Raw genomic sequence first — 13,776 nt, forward strand, 5'->3', positions numbered from 1 at the left:
AAATGAGACACAACATTAGCTCTATGTATTTGAAGTATGTAAGGGATGCTGCCTTGATCAGTTTGTTAAAAAGTTTGCATTTTCTGATGCGTCTGTAAAACAACAGATCCTTGACTCAGTGGTATTTGCTTTAGAGTTCAGCAGAGGTCTTCAGGATTTAAAATGAAAATAATTTATTTTGCATGGCGGAATTAGGGAATGTTAAAGTACAACTTCTTTCCTTTTTCATTCCGGTAGAATCCCCATTCACTCCAAGGAAAGTGTAAATGACAGCAGAATCGACCCCTTATTATGTGGGGAAAACTAATACTTTGATGTTCTCTTCAAGGGGTGGCTCTGTGAATTGTTGCGTTGGAAAGAAGATCCCTCCCCAGAAAACAGGACCCTATGGGAGAATCTTTCAATGATCCGAAGGTTCCTCAGTCTTCCTCAGCCTGAACGAGATGCCATTTATGAACAAGAAAGCAATGCAGTTCATCACCATGGTGACAGACCTTCCCACATTATTCATGTTCCAGCAGAGCAGATTCAGGTTAGTTTACCTTGGCCAATCCAATATAGCACTAAGTAAATAAAGCTTTAAATGCAGCAAAGGAAATTAGTGTTTCTTTTCTTCCTGCCAGACTAAACAGAGGCTTCTTAGTAAGAAATAACAGCGCACTGATATCTTCCTTCACAATTAAAAGGAGAGTGTGAATGCACACATACATCATTGTTGTAAACCTACATAGATGTGATGGGTCAAGTTTATCTGATTGGAGAAGGAGGAATAATTAAATGTCCATATATAGGTTCACATAGTTTGTTGGAAGTCAGAATTAGAAAGACGGAGTTACTGTCTGTTCAGTTCTGATGCTTACATAATGTACAAAGTGGCAGGAAATAGTACTTTCTAAGTGTGGTTTCTTAAAACCCAAGTACCATACTCTCAAATCCTCAACAGCAATGGTTCACACCAACCAGAAGTGAAGGGAGGGGGACCAGACCTAATTCCTCATCCCATTTAACCCCAGTTGAAACTTGGGATGAGTCAATGTTTGTTTGTTTTTCCTTTAGAGCCCCTCTCCCACCACGCTTGTGAAAGGAGAGCATAGAGGCGCTTTCTTACCAGGCCTGCTGACCACTGGACCGTGGCTGGGTGCTGCTCCTCAGGTGAGCTGGCACAAGTTAAATGTGTCAGGGAGGGGGGTTTCAGGACCCACTCCCAGATAACCGAGAAGCAGTATATTGATATACTTAGAAAAATGACGCTCACTGAACTAGCCATGGTAAGCCTCCATATTCACCTGCAGAGGTAGTTTTCCCTCTGCTCCACTGCATTCTTACACATGCACCAGGTAGCACACAAACTCCTGAGCAAGATAGACTATTATGCTAAATGGAGTAGAATAGTTCCATTACGTGTCCATTTGAACTGATAAAACTATTTAATTCCTTCTTGTTAAAAACCTGGGGTCAGCCTTTAACTACTACCCCAAAGGGCAGAAAATACCTATAGCTTTCAGATTTCCCAAATTCCGCTGAAGCTTAGTGGATCATTTGCAATGCCAATTTGGAAAATATTTACAAATCTAGGAAGAATAGAATTATCCAGCAGCCACATACATGAGTGTGTATTAAAGATAAAACAAACTGAACAAGACAGTCCCTTAGGATATTGAGCACTAAAATAATTGTGAAAGCCTGGAAACTTACTGTTTGATTTAGCAAAACAAAAAAAAAGAGAGAGAGAGAGAAATATCTGAATCAAGTAGTAAAGTAGCATTTGTTTGAAAATGTACATTGTTTTTAATAACATGAGTTCTTGGGGGGATAAAAAGAAAAAGCTTATGCATAGTATAAATACTCTAATATTACACTGCTTGCACAGATCGGCTTGATTTCTGATTTAAAAAAAAATTATATCCTTGATCTTGCAAACGTTATTCACATGAGTAGTTGCATTGTACTACATGACTACTTATGTGAGTAAGGGTTGTAAGATTGGGCGTTTTGTATTTCTATTTACTGTATGGTAGGTTTTGTTCTTATGTACTTTTATTATTTGTAGATGCATCAGTTGTGTAATTAATATATGTGCTAACTCTGAAAAGCCTATACAGAGGCCCTGATCCTGCAAAAACTTAAGCATATGCATAAGGTTAAGAACTTTGAGTAAGGGCATATGTCTATTTGGGACTTATGTCTAGAATGGAGCCACTTGCAGTGCATAAAGATAAAGGTATACATACATTTTAGCAGGACTGAGGCCTTAATTATACTATCAGTATTGCCCTTCTATGAGAGCAATTAAAAATCTATTGGAGAAAATCTAGATATATCTACTGGTCATTTCTTAAAACTTGTTAGTTTATTTAAACTGCATCATACGATCAAAAATTTACTGATCTAAAACGTCTTACTAAACAATTCTTTTTGTGCTGTAAAATAACTTATTTCTCAGCCAAAGCAGTAGCTGATGAATTCACTTTTGATTTAAACATGATCTTATAATGTGCTGTGCTCCAGCCGGTGGTGAGAAAAACATTTCTGTCCCTAGGGCTCAGTGCATCACGTTTTTAAAATGTCTTTGAATTCCTTCCTTCCAACCCTTCATTTTAAACTCTTGTTAATTATTTACATCATGATTTGCTTTATCTTATTCCTCTGTGATGTGCATCCTGGGTCATTTTATTGCTTGACATTTTGGAATACTGGATGTTCACTAATAATAATTAATAAAAAGATGAGGATGCAACTTTTTTAGCATTTTGTAGGTTAGCACTATATAAATATTAACTTGGTTGAGGTAAGTAAGTATGTTTATTCCCACTTTTCATATTGATATTGGAACACAGGCAGATTAATGACTTCCTAAGGTCACAGAAAAAGTTACTGTCAGCGTTATGAGGAATTTCTCGCTACTGATTTCTTTGTCCTTGTCTAGTCTAAGAGTTAAATAAAATATGTCAGAATATGATAGCTAGTATATTCTAACAAATTTCAAGTCTCATGTAAACTCTGACAGGTTACGTCCTAGGCTCAAGTCTAGGCTTCAACGTATTCAAGTTAGCCTACCTTGTCTGCATCAGACTCTTTAAAATATGTTCTGTTAGTGTATGTTAGGCAGCACTTTCTACCACCACATCTTCAAATCTTAATCTAGACAGGACCTGATATTTTACCAATATTCCTCCCCTTCCCCTTTCTTTTTAGCTAGGCCAATTATATTTAGATATCTGAATTTTGGGGATAGGATAAAAATATCAGCAAAAATAAATGTACCAAATTATTTATTTTGTCTTCCAGCAACAGCAGCCACCTCAACAGCAGCCACCTCAACAGCAACCACAGCAGCAGCAACCAGGTCCCAGACTACCACCACGGCAACCAACAGTGGGATCACCAGCTGAATCTGAGGATGAAAATCGTCAGAAACCCCGACCACGAACAAAGATTTCTGTTGAAGCCCTGGGAATCCTACAGAGTTTCATACAAGATGTAGGCCTCTATCCAGATGAAGAAGCAATCCAGACTCTCTCGGCTCAGCTTGATCTGCCCAAGTACACCATTATCAAGTTCTTTCAGAACCAGCGATATTATCTCAAGCACCATGGGAAGCTGAAGGACAATTCCGGTTTGGAGGTGGATGTTGCAGAATACAAGGAGGAAGAGTTACTTAAGGATTTAGAAGATAGCATCCAAGACAAAAATGCGAACACACTTTTCTCGGTGAAACTAGAAGAAGAATTATCAGTAGAAGGGAACACAGAGCTCAATTCTGAATTGAAAGACTGATCTAAAAAGTATTATTTTCATTCAACAGTGCCACTGGTATTTAATAATGAAATGAAAATTCCATCTTGCTTTGTGTCAGAAACCTTTCTTATTCATTGCTTGGTCAATGAATCTTCCCAAACTTGCACAAAAGTTGGAAAAAAGGAAAATGCAGACTGCACTAGATGTTTTACTCTGTTTTACAAAACCGCTCTGCAGCTACAGATGAAGCATTGAGGATTGTTTGATATTAGTTTGTGTTCACTGGATACACTGTAGTGTACCCATTAAGCATGATACCAGTGATTTTGATTCTGGAGCCTTCAGACAAGCATTACAACTTTTGTGATTTGTTTCTCTTTTTTTAATGATGATTAATTATTATTATTATTATTATTATTACTGTAACACTGCACACTTGCTGTTTGGAAACTCACATTTATTTAAAGAAAAGAAAAGTTTGTTACTTTTGCTCTATTGTATGTTACAAAAGAACTATAGACTGTGGAATGCAGTTTAAAGATAACATATGCCAACAAATGCCTTGTATTATATGGCACTGCCGTAATTCAGATTTGTGTTTTGTTTTGGAAATAAAGGTCACTGTATTTTTTTCCATTCCCACTGTTACCTGATTTCTAAAAAAATGAAAAAATGTGAAACACAATTTAGTCCTCATTATTTATTTGTAGATCCTGCAGCATCATGTTGTAATTAATTTTTGATGTTTCTGTTAAATGTAATATTGCTTCTTGTTATCATACTGATTTTTTTTCTATTTATAAATGTATTTTGATGGGCAGTAAAACAAAGTGTCTTAAAAGTTTTAAATAGAGAAAATGTGCTTTACACAGTTGCCTATAAAAAGTGCTCTATGTTATCCAAGCAATTCATACTATAAGCTTCACTCTTATTGTTGTATGCAATTTTTACTATCATGCAAATAAGCTTAGGTAAATAAAACTAATAGATCACCTTAGAAACTTATGCAATTAATGTGAAAATAATTGATGTTTGCAATGTGTCTTCCTTTGGTTTACAATCAACTTAAAAGCTACAGCTGTATAAATTTTCTGTATAAAGGTGTATTTCTTTTTTATCAGTTTATTGCTATGAAAACACCAGTTATTTTGTTACAGCTGGCTGTTTTTATAAGTGTATCACAATTTTCTTTATGCAGAAATGTTCTGACTAGGAGTGGTTATTGACTGTAACTACACAATTAAAATTGTTTGTATGGTATGATGTGGCAGGGTTTGTCTGCTTATGTGGATAACCTAAAGAAATATCTCTACTTTAAGTGCATGTTGTGACTTCTTACCACCACTTTGAAGATGACTTTTCAATTGTTAAAATCACAAACAGATTTTTTTTTTTAAAAAATGACCTGATCAAAATTTGAATATGGGTAATGTACTTTAACAGGAAACCCAGTCTGACTATGAAAATCATAACCCGTCTTTACTTGGTTAAAAACTTGCCTGCCCGGCAGAGATAGCAGGGTATTATTGAGTCAAAAGGCTATCAGGCAAAAACATATTTACAATTCCTGGCAGTAATGCATGGGTAATGGAAGCAGCTGGTTTTATTTTATACTACTTGAATTATGTTAACAGTGTGCCTTACACTAAGGTATAAATATTAAAAACACCATTAATAGTCACAAAATAAATAGGGAAAAATGGTCTTGTGTACAATAATACCTTACTAGGTGCAAGTTTTTTTTAATGATCTTAAATAAGATGGTTGTTAGAGCTGTCATAATTAATGGGCATTGACTTCATGCCTAAGCATGTATGATCTATACTGGGTAGGGGAGATCAAACTCAACAGTTGAAAGATGAAGCCCAATACTACTTAGGGGATTAGCTAACCAAAATAAAAAGTTTAAAAAAATGAATTTTCAAATGCGGTGTCAGTGTTCTAAAATGATGATAACTTTGGAGATCTTGCCCACTCCACTCTGCCAAAGTATATCTGCAAGTCTGTCATTTATGTCTATGAAATTTTCTCCCTATATCTATATTTTAGATTATCTAAGGAGACAGAGTAGATAGCAAATGAGCGTGTTCACGCTGCATGCTTAAAGAGAGTTGGATGCAAGAATGTGTGCATTCCTGGTCCATTGGTGCTTGAAATGCTTAGCTGTATTTGTACAGAGCACTAGTGTAAACCAGCAAAGCCATTGTTTGCACCAATGAAACTCACTCTGGTTTCAAGAAAGGGAAGTGTTTACTGGTTCAAATTGCTCTACAGCTGGCTGACATCAGGACAAATCCTGAGAGTAGTTAGAATTCTTTCATTGCTGTAAATCAGGGATAACTCTAGATAAGTCAATGGAGTTGATCCTGTAGGGTGAGAATTGGGACCTGAGTATATTAGCGTGAAGGGTGACAATCAGCTGCCTTCAGCTGCCTGTGAAATGTACCAGTAGCTACTGAATATGGCTGCACATTTTAAAAATTGGTGGTGTGTTTGGGACGGGATGGGCAGTTGGTTATGGAACATCTATCCTGGCACTCCATAAATGGATGTTTGTATCTAATGTTCTCCCTTAGGCAGCAGATACTACAAGTCATAATACGAGGATAAGTGCATGTACCATCAACAAGCTTATTAACTGCTTCTCTTTACTATTGTGAATAAATTTTACTTTCGGGGGGTTTCTGTGTTCTGCTGAAAGGGTGTCTGCTCTTATGGGTGGTAATTCACAACTGCATTTTTCCCATTACCCCATGCTGTTCCTGCTCCCTATCTTTCATGCAACTGAGCTACTTTAAGGTTAAAGTACTATTAAGGAACAGAACTGGGAGCAGCAAAACCATCCCAGTTGGGCTTTGTAGCTAAAGTTTGTCTTTAAAGTTCAATGATGACACAGCTATGACTCAGGTAAAGTGTTAAACTCTTTAAAATGTTCTCGGAAGAAGCAGTTCATTGTGAATAACATTTGAGATATGAAAACAAATAAAAAAACAAGTGCCTGCAAAACACAGAAAGCAGGAAAGAAAGGAGATTGGTAAGACTAACCAAGCATTGACTTAAATTAAAAAAAAAATCAAAAGGAGGAGACAAAATGGAATATTATTACTGCTTCCCCCCCACCACACTTTTATGTCTACTCTCTGTGGTAGGAGTTATATATTTATGGTACAGTTTCAGGCATGATTCAACCATAGAAGAACAGTGTTATGTCAATCAAAGTTCATAGCCCCATATTCTGAAAGCTGATTGCCTCCCTTTCTTATCATAAGGAATTTCTAAAGTTGCACTATAGCTACTCTTTTAAGTTTTGAAAGAGGATGCAAGAAATAATTAGAACCAATATGGTTTCCCAATAAGGGTCTCGATGAATTTCTTTGAACTAGGAGGGGTCAACAAAGGAGCGTGAAAAGAAAGCTCCCAACTCATGGAGAGTTGTTTTGAGTTTGTTAAAATTCAGCACTGGCCAAGTATCAAACACTGCTGTGATGGGTCAGGATCCCCTTAGGATTGTTACCTCAGTGTTAAGACTCCACTGAGCTGGTTTTCCCTGATAGGTCATTCTCTCATTGAGTCAGACACGCTAGCCTGCTGTGGGACAGGGACAGGGACAGGGCCACACAACCTAGGCTGCAAACACAGACTGAAAACAGTGTGGTGAGAGACCTTTTCCCAGCACTCAAGAATACTGCCCCTTGGGGAGCTGAACTCTAGATAAACGTATCTTATGGGGTCTAGAGGTCTGTACACTATAAGCTCATAAAATTTGCCCTTTTTGTCTGTGCAAAGAGATATGCACAGACTCCTTCTCCCTACCCCCAGGTTGCAATTACTTACAATGGGTTTATTAATAAAATTATTTTTATTAAATATAAAAGAAAGGGTTTAAGTGGTCATAAGAGAGCACACAGCAATGTAGGTTACTATGTAAAATAGAACATGCAAGCTAAGCTTAATGCACTGAAACAAGTTACATGTAATCTCTTACCCTCAAAGTTGTTCTAATAAGCTTCTTTCACAGACTGGAACACCTTCCAGTCTGGGCCGAGTACTTTCCCCAGTTCAATCTTAGATGTTTTCAGCAATCATCTAGGGTGGGGACTCGGGAGGAATGACAATCTAGATAACCTCACTCACCACCCTTAAAACAGGTTTTAGGAAAGGTGGGAATCCATTGTCTTCTTGTTTAAACTTTTTTTCCTCATCTCCTGTGTAGTAAAAACAGCATCCAAGATGGATTCTAACATCAGATGATATAGCCCCACATCGTGGTAGGAGCTGCCACAGTTCCTAATGGCCCTCACTGAGTGGCTGGGTCTACATGTGCCCCTTTCTTTCAAAAGGGGATGTTAATGAGTGGGTTTGAAAGATGCTAATGAGGCACTGCAATGAATATGCAGTGCCTCATTAGCATAATGGCGGCCACTGCCATTCGGAAGTGCGGCTTTTCGAATTGTGCACTGCCCATGGAGACAGGACCTTCCAAAAGAACCCCCCAGTTTTAAAAAGCCCTTCTTCCTAGGCTGTGCCTTATTAGCATCTTTCGATCCCACTCATTAACATCCCCTTTCAAAAGGAAGGGACATGTGTAGACACAGGGAGTGTGACTACGTTAGTAACACCTGCTGATACTTCCTGTTCCTAACTTCAAATACAGGAATGATAGATGTGTACAAATGGGATAATCATGTTCAGTAGATTACAGCCCTTCCAATGATATCTCACATGCAGTATCTCACATAAAGCATAGTCCCATAAAGAATATGGAATTCCCTGTCACAACTACTACCAATCTTCCTTTCTGCTGTGAAATTCCCACACTTAACAGCAGTCATTGTAAATCAGGTGCCAAGAGAGTCCTACTCTAGCATCAAGTGCTAAAGTTTTTTAAGTATATACAACAACCTCTAGTATGTGAGACTTTACACTGCATGATTTTACTTAATTTTATACCATGCCTGGCTTGCCCACAATGGAAGGGTGCTATAACTACATGCATTAAGGGTTTATATCCTCAAGGATATTACTTCAGTAACTTCAGGTTGCTCACTTTAAAGTAACTTAAATGCTCTCACAATCTCTTTTTAAAGACAGTTATTTGGTATCTAAGGTTACCAGCAGTAATCTTCCTTGGAAAAGGAACTTTGCAGGGAGTTAGTTCACTTTAAAGTTTGTTTGACCTCTTTCATAACTACTCAGCTGCTGGCAGTCCTCCAACAGCTAGCCCAGACTGCACTGCTTCACATTTGTGTCAGCCAGTCTGTACTTGTGTGGTCTCAGCTGCTCCAGTTCTTTCTTGTCATATTTCTGGTAAGTGTTGGCAGTCAGTCAATCATAGTTCTGAGTTCATACACCTGGAATCACATTGCCTTTATGGTAGACATGCCTGCCATGCTTTCTCATGGACTTGTCCAAAGCTCCTGGACCGGACTGCCCTCTTAGGACAGCTGCACATCCTTTCCCTTCTCAGAAAGAATCACAGCAATGCACACATCCACAAAGCCTCTGTCAGAGCAAATGAATATGAGAACCCCTCACTGATCCAAACCCAAGGCACTCTGGAAGAAGTCCCTGAAGACAAGGGAGAAGAACAGGACCTCCAGAACTGATGCCACTACTGTTCTATGCCATAAGAAACTGGACTGTCATTTTGCAAGTGACTGTTTTCCAGTAAGCACCATTGCCCCCATAGAAGGCAAAGCTGGCCCACATATACCATGGGAGCCAAACAACAGAAAGCTTTTCTGGGCAATAAATTTATAGAGGAACCCCCTGCAGGTGGCCATTCTGAAACTGTAGTGGAGGTTCGTTCTACTAGCAACCAGCTTGAAAATACTTCAGAGTTGCACATGGTTTATGTTCTGTACTACATACAACTGTATAGGGGATGCAGGCCTGCCAACGGGGAGGGAGGTAAAGGGGGCAACTGCATGGGGCCTAGTATTTCAAAGGGGCCCAGAGTGCCTGGCCACCACTGCAGTAACAGCAGCAGTAGTTGGGAGGTCTGGGCCTTTTGAAATACCTCAGCAGTGCCATTCCGCTGCTTCTGAGGGCTGGGGTGGCAGGAGCCCGGTGCTGTGCTCCATAGCCGTGTCTACACGTGCACGCTACTTCGAAGTAGTGGCACTAACTTGGAAATAGCGCCCGTCACGGCTACACGCGTCGGGCGCTATTTCGATGTTAACATCGACGTTAGGCGGCGAGATGTCGAAGCCGCTAACCCCATGAGGGGATAGGACTAGCGCTCTACTTCGACGTTCAACGTCGAAGTAGGGACCGTGTAGTCGTTGCGCATCCCGCAACATCGAAATTGCGGGGTCCTCCATGGCGGCCATCAGCTGAGGGGTTGAGAGACGCTCTCTCTCCAGCCCCTGAGCTCAGTGGTGGCCGCGTGGAGTGGCCCCTTAAAGGTCCCCCCCCGCTCCCTTTCCTGTGCAGGAAGCTGGGAGAACATGCAGGCGGCAGCCCAGACACGCGGCCAGCCTGCACGTCTCTGAGCCACCACTGTCTGCCACCCCAGCTGCGATGGCTGCCCGGCAGCCCCCCCCCCCAGTGCCCCCAGGGGACCCCCCCCAAGGGGAGCCAGGGCAGCCAGGGCTCGCGGGCTGGCAGCCAGGGTGGCAAGCGGCAGCGGGGCCCCTCCTGGATGGAGGCCGAGCTTCGGGACCTGCTGGGGCTCTGGAGTGAGGAGGAGGTGCTCCAGGTAATGGGGAGCAAGAGGCGGAACGCAGATGTGTTTGCTCGGCTGGCCAAGGGCCTGGCTGTCCGGGGTCACCATGCCCGCACTCCGGACCATGTCCAGAGTAAAGTCAAAGAGCTGCGGCAGGGTTACGCCCGGGCCCGGGATGCGGCCGGCCAATCTGGGGCCGCCCCCGTCACTTGCCCCTTTTACAGGGCGCTCAGGGACATCCTGCGCCCCCGGCACACCACCTCCCCTCCGGCCACTCTTGATACCTCGGCTGAGGAGCCCCAGCAGGCCCCGGAGCCCGCCCCGGAGGTAAGCCCCGCACCCCGGGGGCCCCCCCTGGAGCCCACCCTCGGGGCACCGGAGCAGGAGGAGGAGGGGGACTCCTCCTCCTCCACCGACACCGGGCTCCAGATCCTCTTGCCATCCCGGAGCAGCAGCCAGGTGTCCGCCCTCCGGGTGTCCCCCAACTGTGGGAGTGGACCTGCAGGTATGCATCCCCCTGGTGTACACCCCCGGGGTTGAGGGGCGGGGGTAATAGATATGTGGCCAGGGCCCTCCACATGCCCAGATGGCCATGGCCCCAAGGACAGCAGTGCCATGTCCCTCACAGGAGTGCATCAGCCCCTGCCCCCCCCCACCCAGCACGACAGTGCCATGCCCCATCCCCAGGGCTGGGGGGAGCGGAACCTCTAGGGTCCCCCGGGAGAAGGGGGTGGGACACCCTGCAGCAGCAGCAGCAGCAGCATGCGATGGAGTGGGGGGAGTGCAAATGCGAGTCTCAGGCTAGCTATGGGCAACAAGCTGAATAACTCCCAGTGGCTAAGGATGATCCTGGGGCTACAACTGGCAGGTTACACCTCTGCCCTGAACAAAGAGGAGGGAAGAGCCGAGCTGGCTTTGAATCGGGGGTGGGCGCAGGTAGAGGCTAGGGGAAGGGAGAGCTGGAAGACAGCCAGCCTGAGGAGAGGGAAAGCTACACCCCAGAGGGGCACCCCTTGGGGGTCTTCTCCCCAGGATGGGTTGGAAGGACTGTCTCTGACTGCTGTACTGTCACTTCTGGGAGAAACTGGGCATCTGTTGCCTCAGAAACCTCTCCTGTCAGACACTGCTGAGTGAAGTGAGTGTCTCTCCCGCTGGGGGACGGGGTGCAGTGCAGGGGGACACTTGAACCCCATCACAGCAGCATCTCCCGGGGATGGGGATGGGGAACCTGCAGCACAGGGGTGAGGGGACAAGGGCCACGGCTCGGGGCCCACACTAATGCCTGTCTCCACTCTTCTTCCCCCGCTCCTGTGTTCTGCAGCTGCACCATCAGAAGGACCGGAGAGCGCCGGCGAGGCTTCGGTGGTCCCGGAATCCGCTCTGGGGCCATCGCTCCAGGCCAGCCCCTCGGCGGAGGACCGACCGGCCCCACGGCAGGCAAGACGGCGGACCCAGCACCGCCACCCGACAGCAATGGACCCCCAGCTGCTGGCCCTCCACCGCCGGCAGCTGGAGGTTGCGGACCAGCGTCTGCGGGTGGAGCAACACCGCCTCCATCTCCAGGAGCGGGCGCTGGCCTGGCGCCAAGAGGCATGGGGGGCCTACATGGAGACCTTCAACCGGCTGGTGGACTACCTGGCCCCCCATGCTGCGCTGGCCACCGCTGCGCCCGCCCTGAGTGCTCCACCCGCCGCGCCACCCGCTGCTCCGCTCGTCGCCGCGCCGTCCGCTGTCGCCCCACCACCCGCCACCGAGGGCCAGACTGCCGAGGGAGACCTGGGGCCAGCTGACACTCACCAGCCGTATCTTCCAGTCCGCCCAGCCCCCAGCCAGCCCTGGACAGGGCTGTGGCCGAGGCAGGGCTCCTGGCCGCCCACCCCTAGTGCCAGACTATAGGGGCATGGGGCCCAGGACTTGCCCCACCCCCTGTATATAGTTTGGACTTACTCATTTGTGCCCCCGTTTGCCCCGTCCCCCCCGCATGTAAATAGTTCTCCCCTTCCTTGCAATCCCTGCTTTTTTTGTAAATATATGCATACTTTTTTATTTTTCACTTTTAATAGTTAGAAGTTCTTGTATATAGTTTGGTATTAGTTAAAAGAACAGTTAAAAGAAAACCAGTTTGATTTTACAAACAAGTGCGTGCTTTTATTTGTCCAGGAAAAGTGGCAGGGGGGTGTGCTGTTGGGTGCTCCGTGGTGTGGGCGTAGGGGCAGGGAGTGTTGTGGAGGAAGGGGGAGGGGGGGCCTGGCAGAGTTCACCCCACGGCCTCATCGAAGTGGGCCCGCAGGGCCTCCCGGACCCGGGTCCGTTCGGGGTCCACCTGGTGACTGGGGGCAGAGGGTGGCTGCACGTCGGCCCTGCCGGCCTCCACAGCCCAGCCCTGAAAAAAGGCCTCCCCCTTGCTCTCCACCAGATTGTGTAGGGCGCTGCAGGCACCCACAATCTGGGGGATGTTGGTGGGGCCCGCATCCAGGCGGGTCAGGAGACATCTCCAGTGCCCTTTGAGGTGGCCAAATGAGCGCTCCACCACCTGGTGCGCGTGGTTCAGGCACTGGTTGAAGCGCTCCTGGCTGGCAGAGAGATGGCCCGTGTACGGGTGCATGAGCCAGGGCCGGAGGGGGTATGCCGCATCTGTGATGATGCAGGGGGGCATGGTGGTGTCCCCCACAGGGATCTCCCACTGGGGGATGTAGGTCCCCGCCTCCAGCCTGCGGCACAGGCCCGAGTTCCAGAAAACCTGGGCATCATGGGTGCTACCAGGCCAGCCCACATAAACGTCCTGGAAACGGCCCCGGCTGTCTACCAAGGCCTGGAGGACCACTGAGTGGTAGCCCTTGTGGGTTATGTAGCGTCCTCCACTGTGTTGTGGGACGCGGATGGGGATGTGAGTCCCATCCAGAGCCCCGAAGCAATTGGGGAAGCCCAGCGTGGCAAAGCCCGCGATGGTGGCATCTGGGTCCCCCAGCCTCACGAGCTTGTGGAGGAGCATGGCGTTGATGGTGCGCACGACCTGCAGGGGAAGCACATGGGAGAGCACCAATGAGGGGTGAGCAGGGTGTGCGTGGCCCTGCCCTGCCCGGGCCCCCCTGCCCTGCCAGGGCTGCCTCCCACCTCTCCCCCCGTGGGTCCTCTTACCTCCATGAGGACAGCTCCAACGGTGGCCTTGCCAACGCCAAACTGCTGTCCCACGGATCGGTAGCTGTCTGGAGTGGCCAGTTTCCAGACAGCAATGCCGACCCGTTTCTCCACTGGGAGGGCACGCCGCATGGCGGTGTCCTGGTGCCTGAGTGCAGAGGTGAGCCATTGGCACAGCTCCATAAATGTCTGCCGGCTCATCCTAAAGTTCCTGAGCCAGCGGTCGTCATCCC

General features: G+C 46.0%; 1 protein-coding gene across 4 annotated transcripts in view; it reads left to right on the forward strand.

The window, feature by feature from the left end:
• SATB1 (SATB homeobox 1) overlaps positions 1 to 5,050 on the forward strand; it is a 107,558-nt gene extending 102,508 nt beyond the window's left edge. For 3 of the 4 annotated variants that reach the window (XM_074984493.1, XM_074984492.1, XM_074984491.1), the window contains 3 exons: positions 329 to 532; positions 1,057 to 1,152; positions 3,289 to 5,050. In XM_074984493.1, coding sequence (XP_074840594.1) covers positions 329 to 532; positions 1,057 to 1,152; positions 3,289 to 3,777 — 789 coding nt within the window. In that variant the 3' untranslated portion in view covers positions 3,778 to 5,050. The remainder of the gene's footprint in view (positions 1 to 328; positions 533 to 1,056; positions 1,153 to 3,288) is intronic. The other variant, XM_074984494.1, reaches the window with a different exon arrangement.
• The last annotated feature ends 8,726 nt before the right edge of the window (positions 5,051 to 13,776 follow it).

Source organism: Carettochelys insculpta, chromosome 2, assembly GCF_033958435.1.
Source record: "Carettochelys insculpta isolate YL-2023 chromosome 2, ASM3395843v1, whole genome shotgun sequence".
Taxonomy (NCBI): domain Eukaryota; kingdom Metazoa; phylum Chordata; order Testudines; family Carettochelyidae; genus Carettochelys; species Carettochelys insculpta.